Source organism: Malaclemys terrapin, chromosome 1, assembly GCF_027887155.1.
Source record: "Malaclemys terrapin pileata isolate rMalTer1 chromosome 1, rMalTer1.hap1, whole genome shotgun sequence".
NCBI classification, from domain to species: domain Eukaryota; kingdom Metazoa; phylum Chordata; order Testudines; family Emydidae; genus Malaclemys; species Malaclemys terrapin.
In genome coordinates, this window is record NC_071505.1 from 5,998,585 (window position 1) to 6,019,179 (window position 20,595).

Here is a 20,595-nt window from a genome sequence, read left to right on the forward strand (position 1 = left end):
TGGCGGTAAAATGATTTGCTCAAGATGTCTCAATAAATCAGCAGGAGCCTGGACTAGAATCTGAGTTGTTGGCTGTCAGTCCTGGGCTTGTGTCATGCTTCTGCATTTGTCCATGAGCACTGGTGCTCAGTTGTGTCCAGGCACTGAACTTGGTCAGACTCGAACTGCCAGGTGGGCTGTTCCAAAGAACCTGCATAGTGATATTCCAGCTCTCTGTAACTAATACGATAGAAGTGTATGACATTGCTCTCACTGGAGCTGCTCTCTTGCTTTGCTTTTTAAACAGAGGCCCCATCGCTATTCCATTTTTGAGCAGGCCAACATCGTCGAGGGGCTGCTGGGGCACCTGGGTCTCCGAAATCAGAGGATCAACCTCCTGTCTCATGACTATGGAGACACAGTTGCACAGGAACTGCTCCACAGGTCACTGGAAGCACTAAAGCTCTGAATGCTCTTCGTCGTCCTCCTAGGGTTTAATTCTCTGAAGCTAAGTAAAAGTAAATGGTGCAGAGCCCCCTCTTTCCCCATCCCACATCTGAGATTCAGGGTGACAGCAGGCGGTACCAGTGTGATACCATGCTGATGGATGCAGTAGGATAAGAACCTAGGTAGATAGATGGAGGGAAGCTGATAGGCTGCCGACATTGCCTTCAGTGGGAGCTGTGTACACGATACAGTGGAAGAGTCTTGTCTAGCCATCTCCAAAACTAGGTGCACAATATACTCTTTGTCTTTGAGACCTGGAGGCTTGTCAAGGATGTGAGGATTGAACAAGGCAAGTCTTTACAAGCCAAGAGCATCTTCTGTCACCATTGACCAGGGTCTGTGTGAAACCACGGGGGATGGTTCTTCACAGATGGAAGGACTCTACCTAGGGTAACACTTTTCTTCCTGTCAGAAATGTTCGCAGCAGCTGATAATGCTTTGCCTTTCACCGTCTCACCTCAAAGTAGGTGGCAAACGTTAAGGATTTGGCCTTGCAACCCCCCTATGAGGAAGGGAGCAGATAGAATGCCCCGCTTATAGATGGGGGAAATTGAACCAAAGAGTGGCTGAGGGATTTGTCTGAGGGCAAGTCACTGGCAGAGGAGGAATCAGAACCTAGGTTTCTTAATGTGCAGTCCCTTGTTCTAATCAGTGGATCAGGCTCCCGGTGGTTGGGAAGTGCTGCAAGGTGTAACTTCCACACAGAACTCCTTAACATGGGGTGGTGTGGAATCTCTAGGTACATGTCAGATGTCTAAATGTGTGTGCATTGTATGAGCATTTAAGAAGGGTTTTTTTTACAAATATTTATTACTTATTTAGTACAAACAATTTAGCAGTGTGCTGTGCGCTCCCAGTCTAACCAGTTAATGATATGAGTGGGGGAGGGTGGGTGGTAAGCATTGCTGATTTTTTAACTAGTCTAAAGTGAAAATTATTCAGCAAATAGAACATCCAGTAGTGCAAATCCAGTGTGCCTATTTTCTGTATCCCTCTTGAGATCCAGGGAGAGAGGACTTTCCCCAAGGCTGCTGAGATCATTTCATAAAGCACGCATTAGAGAAGGCCTTGTTTACTCTCTCAGCAGTGATTATTGCCGTGTGAATGAGCTGTACAGTGAAGGAGAGCTGTAGGGAGTACTTTGACACTGCTGTTCCTATGCTACTTTTGAAATCGCGTCTCACGGGTGACTTCGCATCCTGGATTACGTTTTAATAAATGGCGATATTCCTGCAGTCTGTTGGTCAGTCACTTCTTGGAATTGGCTGAGAATCGCTCCAGTTTCATTCAGCATTGTCTTTTGTTCTCCAGGTATGAACACAATAAAACTGGATGTGTTCTGATCAACAGCCTCTGTTTATCCAATGGAGGTAACTGTTATGCTTAGAGTAACGTGATCTGTGCAGAACGAATTGGTGGGTCTTGATCCACTTCCCTGATATCGGTGCCTACATCACCATTGAGACTAACTGCTCCCTTTGTGGGCAGTCTCATCACAGTGCCAAGGGCTGAATGGGCAATAGAGATTGAACCCCCCTCTGACCCACAGAGAGGGTCCCTCCAGGCCAGGGATTAGGCACACTGGTGTAGCAGTGGGGGGACGCTTTCACTGCTCTCCCTTTTCTATGGGCTAGTGGAAGGTTTCAGTGCTGTCAGTGCAGGACCTTTCACAACACTAAAATTCACTCTTAAGTGGAGAAACGGGGGGAATGGCTGGTTATAGAACATAGGAAGGCTGATTAAAGTGGACAACAGATACGTCTCCCGCCGTTGTTTTATTAGTAGCAGATTGATCCTGTTCATGCAGCTTGTAAGGGCAGACGGTCTCTATTGTGGCACATTTCTGAATGGTGCTGCCACTGAGCAGTAAGAATTTCTTTATGACATGTTTTTGGCCACTCTTTGGGAGAGTAGGTGCCTGTCCTGACTTGGCTGGTTCAGTGCCTTGATGGCATTTGTAGCCTATAACAGTGGCATCGCCGCCTCTGCCATGCACAAAAATAAATTCTAGTAAGAGGTGTTTAATAAAAAAAGACACAGCCATCCCCATTTAAGGTATTTGTATCTGGCTGTCAGCAAATGCATTCACTGAGGCTGCACAGGTGGGGGGAAACTCGGAAATGTCAGAGCACAATGAAGTAATTGCAGTGTCTGTTTTCTGAAACGCTTTCAGGTATTTTCCCAGAAACTCATTACCCCCGGTTCATTCAGAAGGTGAGCTGCTTTTGTCTCTAGTTTTATGAAATCTGGACTCAAGTATCGCGAATAAAACTTCTAGGCATGAGTTTGTGTGTGTGCCGGTTTTTTGTCCTAGAATGTGTCCTTTTCCAGCTACTATAATTTGTTGGCTTACTTAAAATTACTGCATGTAAATGTTTAGGTGCAGTTAAGGGGGGAGCAATTATTCAGGCCACGTCTACACTAGCGAACTCCCCGGTGCAGCTGCACCTCTGTAAGATCGCTCGTGTAACTGCTCTACGCCGATGGGAGACACCTCTCCTGTCAACATCATACAACCACCTCCACGAGCAGCAGTAGCTAGGATGGTGGGAGTTCTCCCGCCAATACAGCGCTGTGCACGCTACCACGTGTGCCGGCAAAACTTATGTCACTCAGGCGGGTGTGTTTTTTCACATCGCTGAGCGACATAAATTTTGCTGATATAAGTGGTAGTGTAGACATGGCCTCGGAGAACAAGAGTTGGTCAACGTTCTGTGTCGTTGTACCACCGTGTGCTTTGATCTTACCAGAACTTGCAGGGCCAGGTCAGTGTTGGGGTGTAATACCTATTGGAAACACCGAGGTCGTGCGAGCACTAGGGGTGCTATTCCCTCTGACTCTGCCCAGAGCCAGTGGTCTCATCTGGTGGTAGCGGCTGCCCTGCTCCTGGACAAGCAGTCTTTCAGATGAGTCATAAAACTGATGGCCACACTTGGTGCAGTTTAAAAAAAAGCTTCCATTTAAAAAAAAAAAAAAAAGTCTTATACACCCAAAATGTGCTCGGCATCTCCAAGACGCACTCGCCTGGTTACAGTCTGTTCTTGAACTTCTGCTGCTGCTCAGAGTGAAGACTGAGCAGAGCCATGCCAACTTCCACTGCTGTTATTGGCGAAGCCATTGTGTCCAGCTCTGGGCACCACACTTTAGGAAATGGACCCAAAGCAGGTCAATTTCATGCTGCTGGTGCTTTTGGAAAGCTCTGAGCAGCAGCAGAGGCAGGCATTGGAACTCACTGGGGGAGGGGTCAGAGAAACAGATGTCTCCCCATTGCAGCAGCCAGACAGCAGGGGGAGAGGTAGGCGAGTGGACACCTTCACTCTTTGCAGTAACTAGCAGGTTCTGGGGTGGGAGGCTGGAAAGAGGGACTGGAAATGCTTCTCCATACAGTAACAAGCAGGTGGGACTTGGAAGGGGGAAGGGATTCAGATTTATCAAACACCGACTGTCCAGGTGCTGATGTGAAAGATGGAGCTTCTGGTAGGAATCCCATCACCTTTCCCATTCTCATTAGTGATGGGTGAGCTGCTCATCCGAACAAGGCTGCTTATCCTTCTCTGATACCTCCTCAAAAAAAAAAAAAAAAAAAAATCTTATTGCCTTCTGGTTACTAGGTGCCTAGTCATTTTCTCAAGTCTTGGCCTTAGTGTCTTTGATCTGAGGTTCAAATGGCCTAAAGAGATCAATGGCTGAAGGTGCTTTGGTTCCGTGTGTTAATAACTTTGAAAAATCTAGCAGTAATAATGGATTTACTTCAGTGATTGTGGGGAAATGGTGGTTCTGTAAGACTGCTGGCTCATGGGGGCCTGGTAGCTCTGTAGGAAAGGCCCCCTGAACTGGCAAGGAGTCATTGCTGCCTAGATGGCATTTAATGGCGTTTTTCTCCTTTCTTCTGCCAAAGATTCTCAAGGATGGTGGCCCGCTGTCCCCCATCATCACCCGGCTAATGAACTACTACTTCTTCTCAAGAGGGTGAGTTGGTGTTCTGAGCACTACACACACACTGTAGGGGACAACCTTGTTGTGCCAAGTGTATAGATTAGGTAGGAGTATAACCCAGGAAACGCTCACTTGTATAAAAGTATTAAGTCATGCATCCTCTATAGGCTGTAGTTACTAGATGGCTATTTGTTCACATATACTTGAGCATGTTCCATCCAGTAGAGGACAGTCGCTCACTGTCGTTCCATCCAGTTCATCGGTGGTAGGCAGATGCACCATATTATGCTGAAGATATTCTGAAGTTGAGACAGACTTTACTTGGAAGCACTGTTCATGTCTAAACAACTTATTTCCCTTTCTGATTTGGTGCCTTACACTAGGTCCCACAACATTGTCCTAAGAAAACTAGAAAAATGTGGTTTTAGATGAAATTACTATAGAGTGGGTGCAAAACTGGTTGAAAGACCATTCAGAGTCATTATCAATAGTTCAGACTGGGGGGGATATATCTATTGGGGTCCCATAGGGGTCCAGTACTATTCAGTCTTTTCATTGATGAATTGGAGAATGAATGGAAAGTATGCTTATAAAATTTGTGGCTGACTACAAACTGGGAAGCGTTGCATGGACTTTGGAGGACAGTGTTAGAATTCAAAACGAGTTTGACAAATTGGAGAACTGGTCTGAAATCAACAAGATAAAAATCAGTAAAGATAAGTGCAAAGCAGGAGGGAACAGTCAAATGCCCAACTACAAAATAGGGACTAACTGGTTAGGTGGTAGTACTGCTGAAAAATAGCTGTGGGTTATATTGCATCACAGACTGAATGAGCCAATAATATGATGCAGTTGCAAAAAAGACCAATATTATTCTGAGGTCCATTAACAGAAGTGTTGTATATAAGACATGGGAGGTGATTGTCCCGCACTGGTGAGGCCTCCTCTGAAGAACTGTCCAGTTCTGGGCACCACACTTTAGGAAAGGTGTGGACAAATGGGAGAGTCCAGAGGAGAGCAACAAAAATGATTAAAGGTTTAGTAAACCTGACCTGTGAGGAAAGTATAAAAAACCTGAGCATGTTTAATCTTGAGAAAAGACGTCTGGGGGGGGGGGGAGGGGGGCTGATAACAGTGGTCAAATGTGTTAAGGTTTGTTATAAAGAGGACCGTGATCAATTGTTCTCCGTGTCCAGTAAGCTAGGACAAAAAGTCCTGCAGCCAGGGAGATTTCGGTTAAATATTAGAAACTACTTTCTAATTATAAGGGAGGTTGTGGAATCCTGTCATTGGAGGTTTTTAAGAACAGGTTGGATAAGCTCTAGATTTACTTGGTCCTACCTCAGTGTATGGGGCTGGAGTAGATGACTTTTCAATGTCCCTTCCAGACCTATATTTCTATGATTCTTAAAGATGCTGCCTGCAAACAACAAATATAACCCCTTTAAAGACACATCAGTCAGGACTTGGAACAGGAAAAGTCCCAGGATTCCCTCATCTGTAGCCACACAGAGTTATGGCTTAAGCATTAAGGGTGAAACCTTCACCTTCCTGAAGTCAGTGGCAGTTTTGCTATTAACTTCATTAGAGCCAGGATTTCACCCTAGGTTCAGAATGCCTAGATCAGGGCTCTCCACACAAGATCACTTTTTGAATTTAAGATCAACCCAGGATCTACCCCCCCCCCCCCGAGTCCCCACCCCGCTCACTCCATTCCCCCCTCCCTCCGTCGCGCGCTCTCCCCCACCCTCACTCACTTTCACCGGGCTGGGGCAAGGGCTTGGGGTGCGGGAGGGGGTGCAGGCTCTGGGCTGGGGCCGAGGGGTTTGGAGTGTGGGAGGGGGCTCCGGGCTGAGCCTGGGGTAGGGGGTTGGGGTGCAGGAGTGAGGGGTGTGGGATCTGGGAGGGAGTTTGGGTGCAGGAGGGGGCTCTTGGCTGGGGCAGAGTGTTGGGGTGCAGAAGAGGGTGAGGGGTGTGGGCTCTGGGAGGGAGTTTGGTGCAGGAGGGGGCTCCAGGCTGGGGCAGGGGTGTAGGAGGGGGTGTGAGGTGCAGGCTCTGGCTGGGAGGCGCTTAGCACAGGTGGCTCCTGGCCTGCTGTGGCCCCACGCCACTCCCCGAAGTGGCTGGTTGCTGGCACGTCTCTGTGGCCCCTGGGAGCCGGGGACAGCGCGCAGAGCCATCTCACCCCCCACTCCACGGGGCCGCAGAGACATGCCAGCAGCCAGCCGCTTCTGGGAGCTGCGTGGGACCACAGCAGACAGGCAGCTTACCTGAGCTCCACTGCGCCGCCAGACTTTTAGCGCTGGAGATCGCGATCAACTGGCAGAGGCTCCAGGATCGACCCGTCGATCGTGGGTGACCACTGGGCCTAGAGCCATTTGATCCCACTGGGATTTGACTTCAGATGCCCCCTTTCTGTGGTGGGTCCCATGCAGTTTACTAGGTTGAGGTTTTTCAGATGTGACCTAAATAAATGAGATTTCCCTCTTTCCGCTCACCCCCACCACTCAGCAAGGACATTAGAGATGCACAGCTGGTTTTCACACTATTACAATGCTGTTGTACTTGGTTTTCCAGCGCTGCATGGGGATCGACAACAACAAAATGACTGTCCCTTCCCACAAACAACTCATTGAATTAGAACAAACATTTCTATTCATATTAGATGCTCTGAAACACCTTTCTTTTCCCCACTTCGGGATCACTGCTAAATTTGACACTGTCCTTTTAATTTGGATAATTTGGGGTGCTCCAAGATTGTGTATTTTACAAACGAATCTTGTAATCATTTGACACTTTTGCCCTGAAACTAGTTTTTGTGTCTGGTATTAAGTGATGTTATATCCTGTTTATTTCAGGAGGGGATACATGCTGTAAAGATCTTCATGCCTCTCTGAATTTGTTTTCAGACTTGGAGCAGTCTTTGGTCCGTATACGCAGCCTTCAGCGGCGGAATACTGGGACATGTGGACAGCAATCCGGACAAATGATGGAAACCTTGTTGTTGACAGGTATGTGGCTCTCTAATTTCCTTGCCTGTTGATGTCTCGCACCAGCTCATCCCTGTATTTCCAAACTGAGAGCCATGGAGCACTTACTGGTGGTCTGCAGAGAGCTGCCTGGTCACATAAGAACACACGAGTGGCCAATGCCTGGTGCTTCATGGGAATAAACAAAACGGCATTTATCGAGTGATCCATCGCCTGTCGTCCAGTCACAGCTCTGGCAGTCAGAGGCTTAGGGACACCTGAAGCATGGGGTTTGTCACTGATCATCTTGGCTAATAACTGTTCTCCATGAACTTATCTAATTTTTTTAACCCCCTGGCAATGAGTTGCACAGGTTGACTCTGCATTGTGTAAAGTAATACTTCCTTATGTTAGTTTTAAACCTGCTGCCTCTTAATTTTATTGGGTGGTTCTTGTGTTATGTGAAGGGGTAAATAACACTTCTTTACTCACTTTCTCCACATCATGCATGATTTTATAGACCTCTATCATATCCCCCCCCCTTAGGCGTCTCTTTTCTAAGATGAACAGTCCCAGTCTTTTTAATCTTTCCATCTATGGAAGCTATCCCATTCCCCTAACCATTTTTGTTGCCCTTCTTTGTACCTTTTCCAATTCTAATATCTTTTTTTGGAGATGAGGCGACCAGAACTGCACACAGTATTCAAGGTGTGGGAATACCATAGATTTATACAATGGCATTCTATTTTGTCATCTTCTCTATCCCTTCCCTAATGGTTCCTAACGTTCTGTTAGCTTTGTTTGACTGCTGCTGCACATCGAGGAAATGTTTTCAGAGAACTGTCCACGATGACTCCAAGATCTTTCTTGAGTAGTAATAGCTAATTTAGACCCCATCATTTTGTATGTATAGTTTGGATTATTTTTTTCCAATGTGCATTACTTTGCATTTATCAACATTGAATGTCATCTGCCATTTTGTTGCTTAGTCACCCAGCTTTGTGAGATCCCTTTATAAGACTTCTTAGGGCAGGTCTTCACTACAGGGGGGGTCGATTTAAGATACGCAAATTCAGCTGCGCGAATAGCGTAGCTGAATTCGACGTATCGGAGCCGACTTACCCCGCTGTGAGGATGGCGGCAAAATTGACCTCTGCGGCTCCCCGTCGACGGCGCTTACTCCTACCTCTGCTGGTGGAGTAAGCGCGTCGATTCAGGGATCGATTGTTGCTTCCCGACGAGACGCGATAATTCGATCCCCGAGAAATCGATTTCTATCCGCCGATTCAGGCGGGTAGTGTAGACCTAGCCTTAGTCAGCTTTGGACTTAACTATCTTGAGTAATTTAGTATCGTCTGGAAACTTTGCCACATCGCTGTTTACCCTCTTTTCCAGATCATTTATGAATACGTTGAACAGCACAGGTCCCAGTACAGATCCTTGGGGGGCCTTGCTATTTACTTCTATCCATTTTGTAAACTGACCATTTATTCCTGCCATTTGTTTCCTATCTTTTAACCAGTTACTGATCCATGAGAAGACCTTCCCTCTTATCTCATGACAGGTCACTTTGCTTAAGAGCCTATGATGTGAGACCTTGTCAAAGGTTTTCTGAAAGTCCAGGAACACTGTGTCAACTGGATCACCCTTGTCCACCTGCTTGTTGACCCCCTCAAAGTATTCCTATAGATCAGTGAGGCATCATTTCCCTTTACAGAAGCTGTGTTGACTTTTCCCCAACATAGCCTGTCCATCGATGTGTCTGATCATTTTGTTCTTCAATATAGTTTCAACCAATTTGCCCTGGTACCGATCTTAGGTTTACCAGCCCGTAATTGCCAGGATTGCCACTGGAGCTTTTGATAAAAATTGGCCTTACATTAGCTACCCTCTAGTCATCTGGTATAGAGGCTGATTTAAGCGAAAATTCACATACCACAGTTAGTAATTCTGCTGTTTCACATTTGAGTTCCTTCAGAACGCTTGGGTGAATCCCCCCTTGACCCCTCTATTGACCCCTCAATCTGGGACAGTTCCTCAGATTTGTCACCTAAAAAGAATGGCTCAGGTGTTGGACTCTCTCTCACATTCTCTGGAATGAAGACTGATGCAAATAATTCATTTAGTGTCTCCACAAAGGCTTTGTCTTCCTTGAGTCCTCCTCCAGGCAGTGAAAGAAGACCCTGAATACCTATAGAAATAGCTGGAATCAAGGAGGAGAGGCTAGGCTATCTGTACTAGCCAACGTAGCTGTTGGCATATGGATGTTTTACAGCTATAAATGGGATTGAGGTTTGGAGAGGAGCTGGGCCATGCAGTTGTGAATGGGGAGAGGAGGAGGTGGTCCACAGGAAGATCTGAGGCATGGTCCACACTGTGAAAGAATTTGACAAACTCTGCTCTATAGGAGTGGTAAAATTGCATGAACATTCGTGTGGATGATGGAAAATACCGAAGTGTGATCTGGGGGCCAGGAATGCCTGAGATCTAGCTCTGCCACTGACTTTTTCTGTGGCTTTGGACAAGTCAATTTAAACTAGCCCAAAGGGGGAAATGGGCTTGTGCTTTTTTTTCTTTTTCTTGCTCATGTATGATGTATGTAGCTTGACTTTATTTTTCTTCAGAATAAGTTAGGGGGTTCCTGCTTGTGGTTTACCTTTGAATAACGGCTGCCAAGTTTGGTCCTCGCTGGTTTGGTTGGAGGCTTTTCTTGGACAACACAGAGATGTGGAATGGGAGCTGTCTTGGCCCTCAGTTTAATCAGTAACGGGGAAGGGAGTATTAAATCATCAATGCAAGAGCTTTTCTTCCAGCTGTTTGTTCAGGAGGTGTTTGAGTCAAATAAGTGTTAATGAAAGGAAACAAGCAAAAGTTGTAATCAGAATAAAAATCACCTCCCTCCTCAGTTAATTGGATTTCACTTCTGTGGTATCTTTGGCATAAATCTACTAGTTCTCTAGTCATGCCTAGTGTCTTCTAGGAAAAATGTAACCTCCCCCCAAGAAAAATACCCTTTTTATTAATAAAATTAGTAAATAATCCCTTTCAGGCCTTCAGTATATATAATGAGGAAACAAAATGGGGAAGAAACCCAATGACTTTTTCCTCTGCTGCTCATCTCTAACTACTGTCTCATTTTCTACATCTAAAGAATGGGGCTAATACATACTTCACTCCCTTGACGGCAAATAAGCCAGTGTCTGTAATGCACTTTGAAGATATATTAAGTAGGATGATAAGAGGGAAGAGGAAAAACAACCTAAAGGAGACCTTTGAAAGGACACCGTTAAAGGTGCCTTTCCTAGTAAGTTACGTTTGAGCAGAACTAGCAAATTTGCACCTGTACTAACGTGTGTGTGTGTGTGTAGCTGGAGTTCTGCATACTTGGCACATGCATTGCAACATATTCCTGTCATGTCTCCTTAGCATGCAACTTGATTCAACATTTTAACAAGAAATTCAGTGCAGAAATCTCTCCTGTCACATTATGATTGAATGTTCATTGTGCATTTACCTTCCCAGCTGAACGTTGCTTTGTCACGGTGCCTGCGTTGCCCGTCCCCGCTGCAGTATACTGCGTGCCTCCATTGCTGGAGGACGGAAGAACCAGACTAACTCTCTAACCATGGCCCAGATAGATTGCCTTCAGTAAACGGGAACTGGCTATACTGCAATTGGTTGTTTATAGTAAATCTAGCTTCTTTTAGTAGGATTTGAGCCCTGACCAAACGAGGAGGGTGAAAGAGGATTATTGGGATTGGCCCAGATGGCTACATTATCCAGTTCTGCTAGTTAAGTCCAATGCAGCCAAGACAAGGCAGGGATGGGAGCAGAGTGGGTTTTGTGAGACAGGTTCATAGTCTAGAAACCCCATTCACATCTCCTGCCCTGCATTAGGTACTGAGGACTTTCCGTGGATTTTGGCCGATCGTGATGTGAATTTTGCACTCCCTGGCGCTGTATGTTCAGTAAGCCTAACTAATGTGGATGTCCATGTTTGGATGGGTCTCTGCAACCAGAACAACTGGAAAGCTTGTTTTTAAAATGCAAGTTTTAGTTCCTGTAAGAAAATGTTGTGGCCTTGTAAAACAGCATTGCAGCTCTCAGATCGAGAGCCCCGGCTCTGAGTAGCTGGCTGTCACTGAGAGGAGGGGGTTTTAGAAGTATTTGGAGTTAACGTTTTAACAGTAAGAGAGAGAGCTCCAAATATTGTGATTATATTTCCTCTCTCACACGCCCTCTCCCTGTGAAGGTGCCTTACTACCATGTCCTCTTCTGTAGTAAATTGAAACCACTTCCTACCCTGGTGAAAAGGCAACACAGAGCCCAGTGTACTGCCTGTAACATGAACCCCAGAGTTTTCAGATCTGTCTGCGACTCCGTTTCCTCCATTGAGGCAGTACAAGAATGCCAGCACAGTAGAGAGATCTCATTTCAGATGTTGGATTCCTAGTGTTGCATTGATGGCTGGAATAGAGCACTTGGGGTTTTTTTTAAAGCAGCCTTGTGGTAACCAATACTGTGAGCTCAGTTACTGCCCTCGGCCTGCAGCCCGGGGGCGTGTGAGGAGGGAGTTGGTGCTTCACAGTGGTAATCAAGCTGCATATGTGGAAATGATAGTTGAGTCTGGTACGTTTGTACTTCTGTAATGTGGAGCTAAAGTACTTCAGCAGGGTCGGTTGGTACCGTTATCCCCATTTACTGTTGGTATCACTGAGGCCCAAGGTCCAGTCCCATGACTCGGGCCTGGTCTATGCTACAGAGTCAGGTCGACGTAAGGCAGCTTCTGTCGACCGAATTATGTCGGTGTACGTGCTACAGCCTTGCTCCTGCTGACGTAAGTGCCCGACTACACCGACATCCTAACTCCACCTCCACGAGAGGCCTAGGGCTTATGTCGGTGTAGTTAGGGCAACACAGTATCTGTAGACGCTATGGGTTATGTCTGCAGTCATTCTCGTCAATTTCATGGCATCCTGCTGGAGCTGTGAAATTGATAAGAAAACCAGGTTCCCAGCTTGGGCTGTCATCCCAGGGTAGGTGGGGGCTTAGAGCCTGGCTGCTGCCGGGCTCCCCGCTCCCAGCCAGGCTGCTCCCCAGTCTCTCTGTTCCCCCCACTGGGCTGCTGCCTGGACTCCTGGCTCTGGCTCCGAGCTGGGCTGCCGTTCGGGCTCCGAGCTGGGTAACTGCCCAGGTTCTCTGTTCCCCGCTGGGAGCCCGGCTGCACTGAGGCTCCTGGCTCCCTGGGTTCTGGGTAGGGAGCTCCCTGAATCTTGTTGGCCTGGAGAACTAATGCTTGATGTGGCCCAGCAGAATTCAGTGTAGGGCAGCTTTGCTCTTTGGTCTCAGTCCAATCCTAGGGGACACATGACCACAGCACACCATGGCAATCTCAGCAGAGAGACCAAGGCCTGTGTGGCCGTGGAGACAGAAGTTCCCTCTACCATTTAGAGCTGGTTTCTCCAGGGCAGGGTTGAGACGTGCCCTCTGAGCAGTAAGAGGGATGCCTGCACCTATTCTGGGGACAGAAGATTTCAGTCTCCAGGCTTCTGAATCCAGCAGCTTTCACCAGCACTACAGAGTCATGGGGAGAGGCGAAGAGAGGAAAATGCTGCTCTTCGGTTACCTGCAGCCTGTCCAGGTAACTGACACAGATTCCAATCTGATTCTGTGCTGCTGTTGGATGACATGATCGGGGGCAGGTCTTTACTGCTAATCCTTGTTAGACCAATTCTGAAAGTGTAGGCTTAAAATGTCCCTTTGTTTGATCAAGCCATCATCTCTCTAATAAGTCACTTGTTCTTTAGTATTTTACAGTATATAAATCAAAGAAAGAAGCACAGAGACCGTTGGGTTGGGGCTCTGACATCCACCTCTGTTCCATGTAAGTAGGAAATAGTTTCCTTTGAGTTATTAGTTTGGGAAAATACCTTGACCAGTGTCGTAACTGGCCTGCAGAGTCCAAGCCTCCAAGCACAGCTCTTGATGCAAGACCTTTCCACTTTCACACTGGGACCAGCCAGGAGTTTAGTCCCATGTGACACTGGAGTGTATGTTTGCCCCCTTGCAGGACTGTCCCTTACCGCTTGGATTTTTTTCTACACATCCTTATTGGAGTTGCCAAATGCAGGGACTGGGACCCAAGGGCCCCTGCTGGCGTTGCCAGGATATCAGCCCTGCTTGCTGTCTACTGCTAGTTGTAAATGCCATGGCAAAATGGCAGAAGTGAGTTCTTGGAAGGGATTTGAATGAGCCATGGGGGCGATGTGGTGAAGCGGTTTAGGGAGGGCCAGTAGTGTGGACGCATGCACAGACGGGAGTGGGAGAAGGGAACAAAGGCTGGCAGCCGTGGTCCAGGGAGGGGAATGAGTGACAGAGCCTGGAGTACGAAGACAAGGAGCTTGAACTTGATCCACAGGCACTGGGGAGCCAGTGGCAGGATTGTAACCAGTCTAATTCTTGTGTAAGCCAATTCCTTGAGGCACCTTAGATCCTATTGCAGATCTCGAACACCTAGTGGGGGTGTCAGGTTTGCCCTGAAAAGCCTAGGCACTCCTCACACTTGGGAGACTCTTCAGGCCCCCAGGGAAAGGTTGGGTGCTGTTTGGGGTGGGGATGTTCATTTCAAAGGAACCTGCCTTGAAGATAGAGAAGCATCTTCAATCTCCTCTAGCCTCCCCTCTAGCGCTTCCTGTGACTTTATTATAGGTCATTTGTTTAATCGGATTAGTCTTGTTACATGGGGAGGAGGGAGCTTGCTGAGACAGTTGCTTAGCTGTGTGTAATGTGCTTTGGGGAAGGACATTAGGAATGTTACAATCCGACTTAGTGTATTCTCCCAGTGTATTGTCATTCCCCGCCTTCAACTGCTCTGTTAAACGGCTGCAATATCATCCCCCAGGCCCCTGAGATGGCTGCATTTCAGTGGAGGGTGGAGAACCTCTGTGAACCCCCACATCTACCTCGGAGGATTTGAGATCCATGGGGGAAAAGGGCTAGAGCAGTGCAAAGTATAAGGGAGCTGCCCTTGGCAAGGAAAAATGAGATTCCTTTAGAGCTCTGGGTGGGCATCTGAAGCTGCTCACAGCGTGCTCGTTCTGGACTCTTGAACTAGGGCTGAGGAAGTCAGGCCTCGGCTGTGCCTAGGTTTGGTACCAGTACTATTATGGTTGGGGGGAGACTTTTTTTTTAAACTGATTCCAGTTAAAGCAGTAAAACACCTACTGGCCACAGCTGCTTTGGAACAAAGCTGCCTTATACTGGGATAACTTGCTCTCATTCCTGAACAGAAATAAGCATATAGCTCAAGAAGGCACCTTTATACCAAGAACTGCACCCACCCTAAGGGGGTTGTGCTGCTTTAACTGTCTTGGTATGAAGTGTTTACCGTCTATGTGAGCAGCCAAGCCCTTAAGGGCCTGACTTTCCTCTTCAGCGTGCAAAGGTCTCACTCTTGAGTTTTCACTTGTGTGCAGTCTGTGCACTCAGCCCAGCCTTGCAGGTTACACTTTGACTATCTAGGGGGAAACTGCAAGGCACATGCTTGACACAACTAATCAATCCTGTCACTTTCAGGAGCACTGAACTCTCACCCCCCTCAAGTCCTATGTACAGCTAAAGGAACGAGGAGTACTTGTGGCAACTTAGAGACTAACACATTTATTTAAGCATAAGCTGTGTGCCAGATGCCTGCTGTCCTGGCCATGCTTCCTGGCTACCGCACAACCTAGTGAACAATACCCCCTCAGACTAGTTGTAAACATTCATTGTGCCTTTTTGAGAATATACTTTCAAGGCAGAAAGGTTCTCGCATCTTCAGTGCTGCTGGCTTTAATGAGGGATTTCTTGCATGGGTAAAGGTACTGTGCATGTGGACAACTTTGTGGATGGAAGCTGTTTGTGTTCTTCCCGTTTGCAGTGCATCTAATCTATGGGCCCTTGGATCCCGTGAATCCATATCCCGAGTTTCTTCAGCTCTACAGGTCAGTCTCATGGTCACATTTTTGATGCAGTGGCTGCTTTATTGAAAGCACTGGAAGTCACCGGTTGCTGTGGTAGTTTCAGCACTTCTCAAAACACCACTCATTTTAGATGACTTGAGTTTAGGATCTGAACTAATCATTCATTTGAAAATGACAGCGTTAGACTTTTTTTCATCTCTGTATGAGATCATTAAACTTTTCAGAGTGTTTCAGTACCTAACCAGGAATAACTGGAAATCTCCCTGGGCTGAATGTGTATTTGTAAAGAGAATTTAAGTTAGTTGGGAAGAATCTGTCAAGGGCAGATGAGAGTTCCAGTCTGGTGGGGATTCAGCTAAGGAATAGTCTGAGCAGGAGCTGAAATTTGTAATTGATCTAATGGCTAGGATTGTTCCAGCCCTCCCTAGTAATGATTAAGTAAAACATGCCTGAAAAGTGAGAGAACTTTGCTATAAATTGAATGAGCAGCTCTCTTCCTGGGGTTGTTTCTGGCAGTAGATGCTTTAGTTGGGCTCTCACTCAGTCTAAGGGACATCGGACTACCCTAGAACCCATATGGTGTATCATCAAACTACAACCCAGACTGTAAGGCAGTGGTTCTCAATCAGGGGTACGCATACTCCTGGGGGCACACAGAGGTCTTCCGGGGGTACATCAACTCATCTAGCTATTTGCCTAGTTTTACAACAGGCTACATAAAAAGCACTAGCACAGTGAGTACAAACTAGGGCTGTTGTTTAACCAGTTAACTCGTGATTAACTCAAAAAAATTAATCACGATTAATCGCAGTTTTAATCACACTGTTAAACAGAATAGAAATTGAAATTTATATAATATTTTGGATGTTTTTCTACATTTTTAAATGTATTGATTTGAATTATAATACAGAATACAAAGTGTACAGTGCTCACTTATTTGTAATAAAAAAATATTTGCACTGTAAAAAAAATTTTTCAATTCACCTAATACAAGTACAGTAGTGCAGTCTCTCTATCATGAAAGTTGAACTTACAAACATACCATGATGTACAAAAAACCTGCATTCAAAAACAAAACAATGTAAAACTTTAGAGCCTACAAGTCCGCTCAGTCCTACTTCAGCCAATTGCTCAGACAAATAAGTTTGTTTACACTTGCAAGAGATAATGCTGCCTTCTTCTTGTTTACAGTGTCGTCTGAAAGTGAGAATAGGCATTTGCATGGCACTGTTGTAGCCGGAATTGCAAGATATTTACATGCCAGATGCGCTAAAGATTCATGCATCCATGCGGATGACGGGTTCTATTTGATAACGATTCAAAGCAGTGCAGACTGACTCATGTTCATTTTCATCATCAGAGTCAGATGCCACCTGCAAAAGGTTGATTTTTTTTTTTTTTTTTTTTGGTGGTTCGGGTTCTGTAGTTTCCACATCAGTGTTGCTCCACACCTCGTCCCTCTCAGATTTGGGAAGGTGCTTCAGAGTCTTAAACCTTGGGTCGAGTGCTGTAGCTCTCTATAGAAATCTCACATTGGTACCTTCTTCCCGTTTCGTCAAATCTGCAGTGAAAATGTTCTTAAAACGAACAACATGTGCTGGGTCATCATCTGAGACTGCTATACCATGAAATATATGGCAGAATGCAGGTAAAAGAGCAGGAGACATACAATTCTCCTCCAAGGAGTTCAGTCACTAAGTAATTAATGCATTATTTTTTTAACAAACATCATTAGCATGTCCTCTGGAATGGTGGCCGAAGCATGAAGGGGCATACAAATGTTTAACGTATCTGGCACGTAAATACCTTGCAACACTGGCTACAAAAGTGCCATGTGAACGCCCTGTTCTCACTTTCAGGTGACATTGTAAATAAGAAGCAGGCAGCAGGATCTCCCGTAAATATAAACAAACTTGTTTGTCTTAGCGATTGGCTGAACAAGAAGTAGGACTGGGACTGGTAGGCGCTTAAGTTTTACACTGTTTTGTTTTTTAGTTCAATTATGTAACAAAAAAATCTACATTTGTAAATTGCACTTTCACAATAGAGAATGCACTACAGTACTTGTATGAGGTGAATTGAAAAATACTATATCATTTTTACAGTGCAAATATTTGTAATAAAAATAGTGACCACTGTACACTTTGTATTCAGAACTGTAATTGAAATCAATATATTTAAAAATGTAGAAAACATCCAAAAATATTTAAAGAAATGGTATTCTATTGTTTAACAATGCGATTAATTTTTTTAATCGCTTGACAGCCCTAGTACAAACTAAAATGTAATGCAGACAATGACTTATTTCTATGTCCCTACTATACACTGAAGTGTCAGTACAGTATTTATATTCCAATTGATTTTTTTGGCACAGTGCCTGGCAAAAACTACAGGAGTGATATCAAAGCATGCAGCCTAAGTGGGTGAAAATGTAACGCCCATGCTACTGGAGGTTCCCCTTTGGTTAAGAATGGCCACACAGGATCACAAGAGATCTTATTGCAGGTGTAGGGACCACTCCACCTCTTGAAGCTTAGTCCGATTACTTGTCTACTCCACTCCCTGTACTTCAGATTTGGTGCCTGCCTCTCTCTCTATGGAGCATGTAGTTACTAGTTGTTGCATTCTTTCAACAGGAAACTGCTTCCTGCGTCTACAGTCTCTGTTCTGGATGACCACATTAGCCACTATCCACAGCTTGAAGATCCTATGGGCTTCCTGAATGCATATTTGAACTTCATCAACTCCTTCTGAGCAGCAACGTGGTCTTTCCCTCTCATGCTTTGGCTCAGTGTTGTTTACTTTGAGCCAGCGTGCTTTTATTTCCAGACCTGACCCTTAACTTTCCTGTTCTGTGCAGAGTGACCTTTGGGTATGTTAGGCCTGGTCCCCACTAAGTCCCCAAATCGGACTAAGGTACGCAAATAATAACGTAGCTGAATTCGAAGTACCTTAGTCCGAACTTACCGCGGTCCAGACGCGGCAGGAAGTCTCCCCCCGTCGATGCCGCGTACTCCTCTCGGCGAGCTGGAGTACCGGCGCGGACTGTGAGCACTTCCGGGATCGATTTATCGTGTCTTAACCAGACGCGATAAATCGATCCCAGAACATCGATGGCGTGCCGCCGGACCAGCCGGTAAGTGAAGACTAGGCCTTAGACTACTGTATATGTGTAAGGAACTGAACCTTTGAACACTGGGAAGGATTAACCTAAAGGGAGGCGTGAAAGACAACGTGCACATCCAAGGGAAGTTACAGGATACGGATAGTAGTTGCTAGGCCAGAGGGCACAATTGGGAACTAGTGGTGGGGAGGAGGGATGGCATTGCTAATCATGCTATTCCAAGATTCCTTTCCTGTCCTTGGGGCCAGAAGTAGCCCAGCGTATCCCAGGAAGCCAGTACCCCATTTACAACCACATGCCAATGAGTTTGTTTCCAGAACAGTAAGCGGCACAGTAGATCCTTCTCTTCTCTGAAAGTGCATTTAACTGAGCTACTCTATAGACAAGCTTTAAAATGGGAAAATACCTACATTATAAAGATGTGAACTAATAATTCGTTGGCAGGCCTTGTTACCTAATTCTTCCTTTGAAGGGCTTGTCTACACATTGACTATACTGCTCTAGGGCAGCAAAATCCCCTTCTTGGGAATAGTTATACGGTGGTGTGAGTGCTCATCGTGGTAGAACTGTCTACAGAAGGGCTTTTACTAGCACAGCATCTCCCCTGACTAACCCCCTTGTGCCAGTAAAATGTAAGTGTGGAACAGTCCTAAAAGGCAAGTTTTCTTAACCACCTAACCTCTATTATTAGTACTCCACTCCATAATGCAATAACAAGGTGCAAATTAAAATGCATTGTAGCCTCACCAGTGTGTCTTGGAAGAGATGTGCTCTACTGTAGCATAAAGTCAAGAGGGCTCTTTACTTGAAGTGTTATTTTCAGATAAATTGTGGTGTTAAGCTAAGACTGATTGCCAATATTAAAGCAATAACTACCTAAAACCACAGGGAATTATAAAAGACATTAAAAACAAGTTTAAAAAAACCTGAAGTACTGGCTATGCTGCATACAGAGACTTTATGCGACCTCATACTACGGAAAGTAGTATCTTTCCTAAAGAGTTGCAAGTCCTCCCCTTAAAAGGGACCGTATTTAACTCAATTTTAGGCTGCAGGTTCAGAACTGAAGTCATGTCATACTTCTAAACTTTAGGTGTTTGGTCCAACATTGAGGTTGTATGGCTTTCACACAGCACCAGAGGCAGAAAGATTACAAAATTGATTGTAAAGCCAAGTTGGCAGGGGGACTGAGAACCACTGCTTTTTGCAACTGACCAGATTTCTAGTTTCTAGCATCCCATCAAGAGGAAAGGTTTCCAAGATGGGCTGCTTGTGCTGTACTGAACTGACATTTATCAGTGGTCAACCCCGCTGGCAGAGTTATTCTCCTTGATCAACAATACTATACTAGCAGTTGCTATGGCAAAACTTTTAAAGATTCTATTTTATTAGCAACAATTCAACTAAAATTCCACACCTTGAAACTGGAATGATCAATGTTTATTTTCTGTTAATAAAAATCCGTTTTGACAAAAGTCTGATTCCAGTTTGTTTTTATCCCCTACCAAGTCTTGTAAGGTCCACAGATGCAATGAGTCAGAGGAACATATAACTGATGACCAGGGCGGGGGTGAGACCCAGCATTAAGTGTATGTTACAGAGACGAGCCAGAGCTGCCATTACTGCAACCTCATACAAAATGACAAAGAATAAAAACTCCATGCAGAAGGTCAGACAGGACAGAGTCAGGCTGTTTGAGATCCTTGAGGTGAAATTCCCCTGCAGGTATTAAAAATAGCATGACTTAGCCTACAGAGGCTAAGATGACATCTACTGGTGTTTCATCCTTGCTCCTGACAGTCACCTGCATGGTCACTCCATCTCCTAATGCCAGCCTGGATCTCACCAGCACATCATAGCCACCTCTGTACACACCTGGGGACAAAGAGCAGGATTTTGCAGAGTAGATTAACAGTGAAATAGCTCCAGTAGTTACCCTTCAGTGACTCAAAGCCCAAGCTGTGAACCTGACAGCCGCAGCCTAGATAATGCAAGAATTAGTTAAAGCTGCAGCCACCTACAGAATGGAGCACATGCTTTCAGCCCAGTAACAAGATTCAGACAGACAGCCTCCTTAAAGACTGCTAATGTCAAATAGATTCAGGTTTAAGATGCGTGA

The 20,595-nt window shown here is 45.6% G+C and overlaps 2 protein-coding genes across 5 annotated transcripts in view; one reads left to right on the top strand and one right to left on the bottom strand.

Annotated features, from left to right (window-relative positions):
- Positions 1-19,951, top strand: part of MEST (mesoderm specific transcript) — a 30,674-nt gene extending 10,723 nt beyond the window's left edge. For all 4 annotated transcript variants that reach the window (XM_054015309.1, XM_054015319.1, XM_054015302.1 and 1 more), the window contains 8 exons: positions 287-423; positions 1,798-1,856; positions 2,660-2,700; positions 4,385-4,455; positions 7,332-7,433; positions 13,199-13,275; positions 15,310-15,373; positions 17,989-19,951. In XM_054015309.1, the coding sequence (XP_053871284.1) occupies positions 287-423; positions 1,798-1,856; positions 2,660-2,700; positions 4,385-4,455; positions 7,332-7,433; positions 13,199-13,275; positions 15,310-15,373; positions 17,989-18,106 (669 nt within the window). In that variant the 3' untranslated portion in view covers positions 18,107-19,951. The remainder of the gene's footprint in view (positions 1-286; positions 424-1,797; positions 1,857-2,659; positions 2,701-4,384; positions 4,456-7,331; positions 7,434-13,198; positions 13,276-15,309; positions 15,374-17,988) is intronic.
- Positions 19,899-20,595, bottom strand: part of COPG2 (COPI coat complex subunit gamma 2) — a 35,306-nt gene continuing 34,609 nt past the window's right edge. Inside the window, exon 24 of the mRNA XM_054015289.1 lies at positions 19,899-20,351. Coding sequence (XP_053871264.1) covers positions 20,221-20,351 — 131 coding nt within the window. The 3' untranslated portion in view covers positions 19,899-20,220. The remainder of the gene's footprint in view (positions 20,352-20,595) is intronic.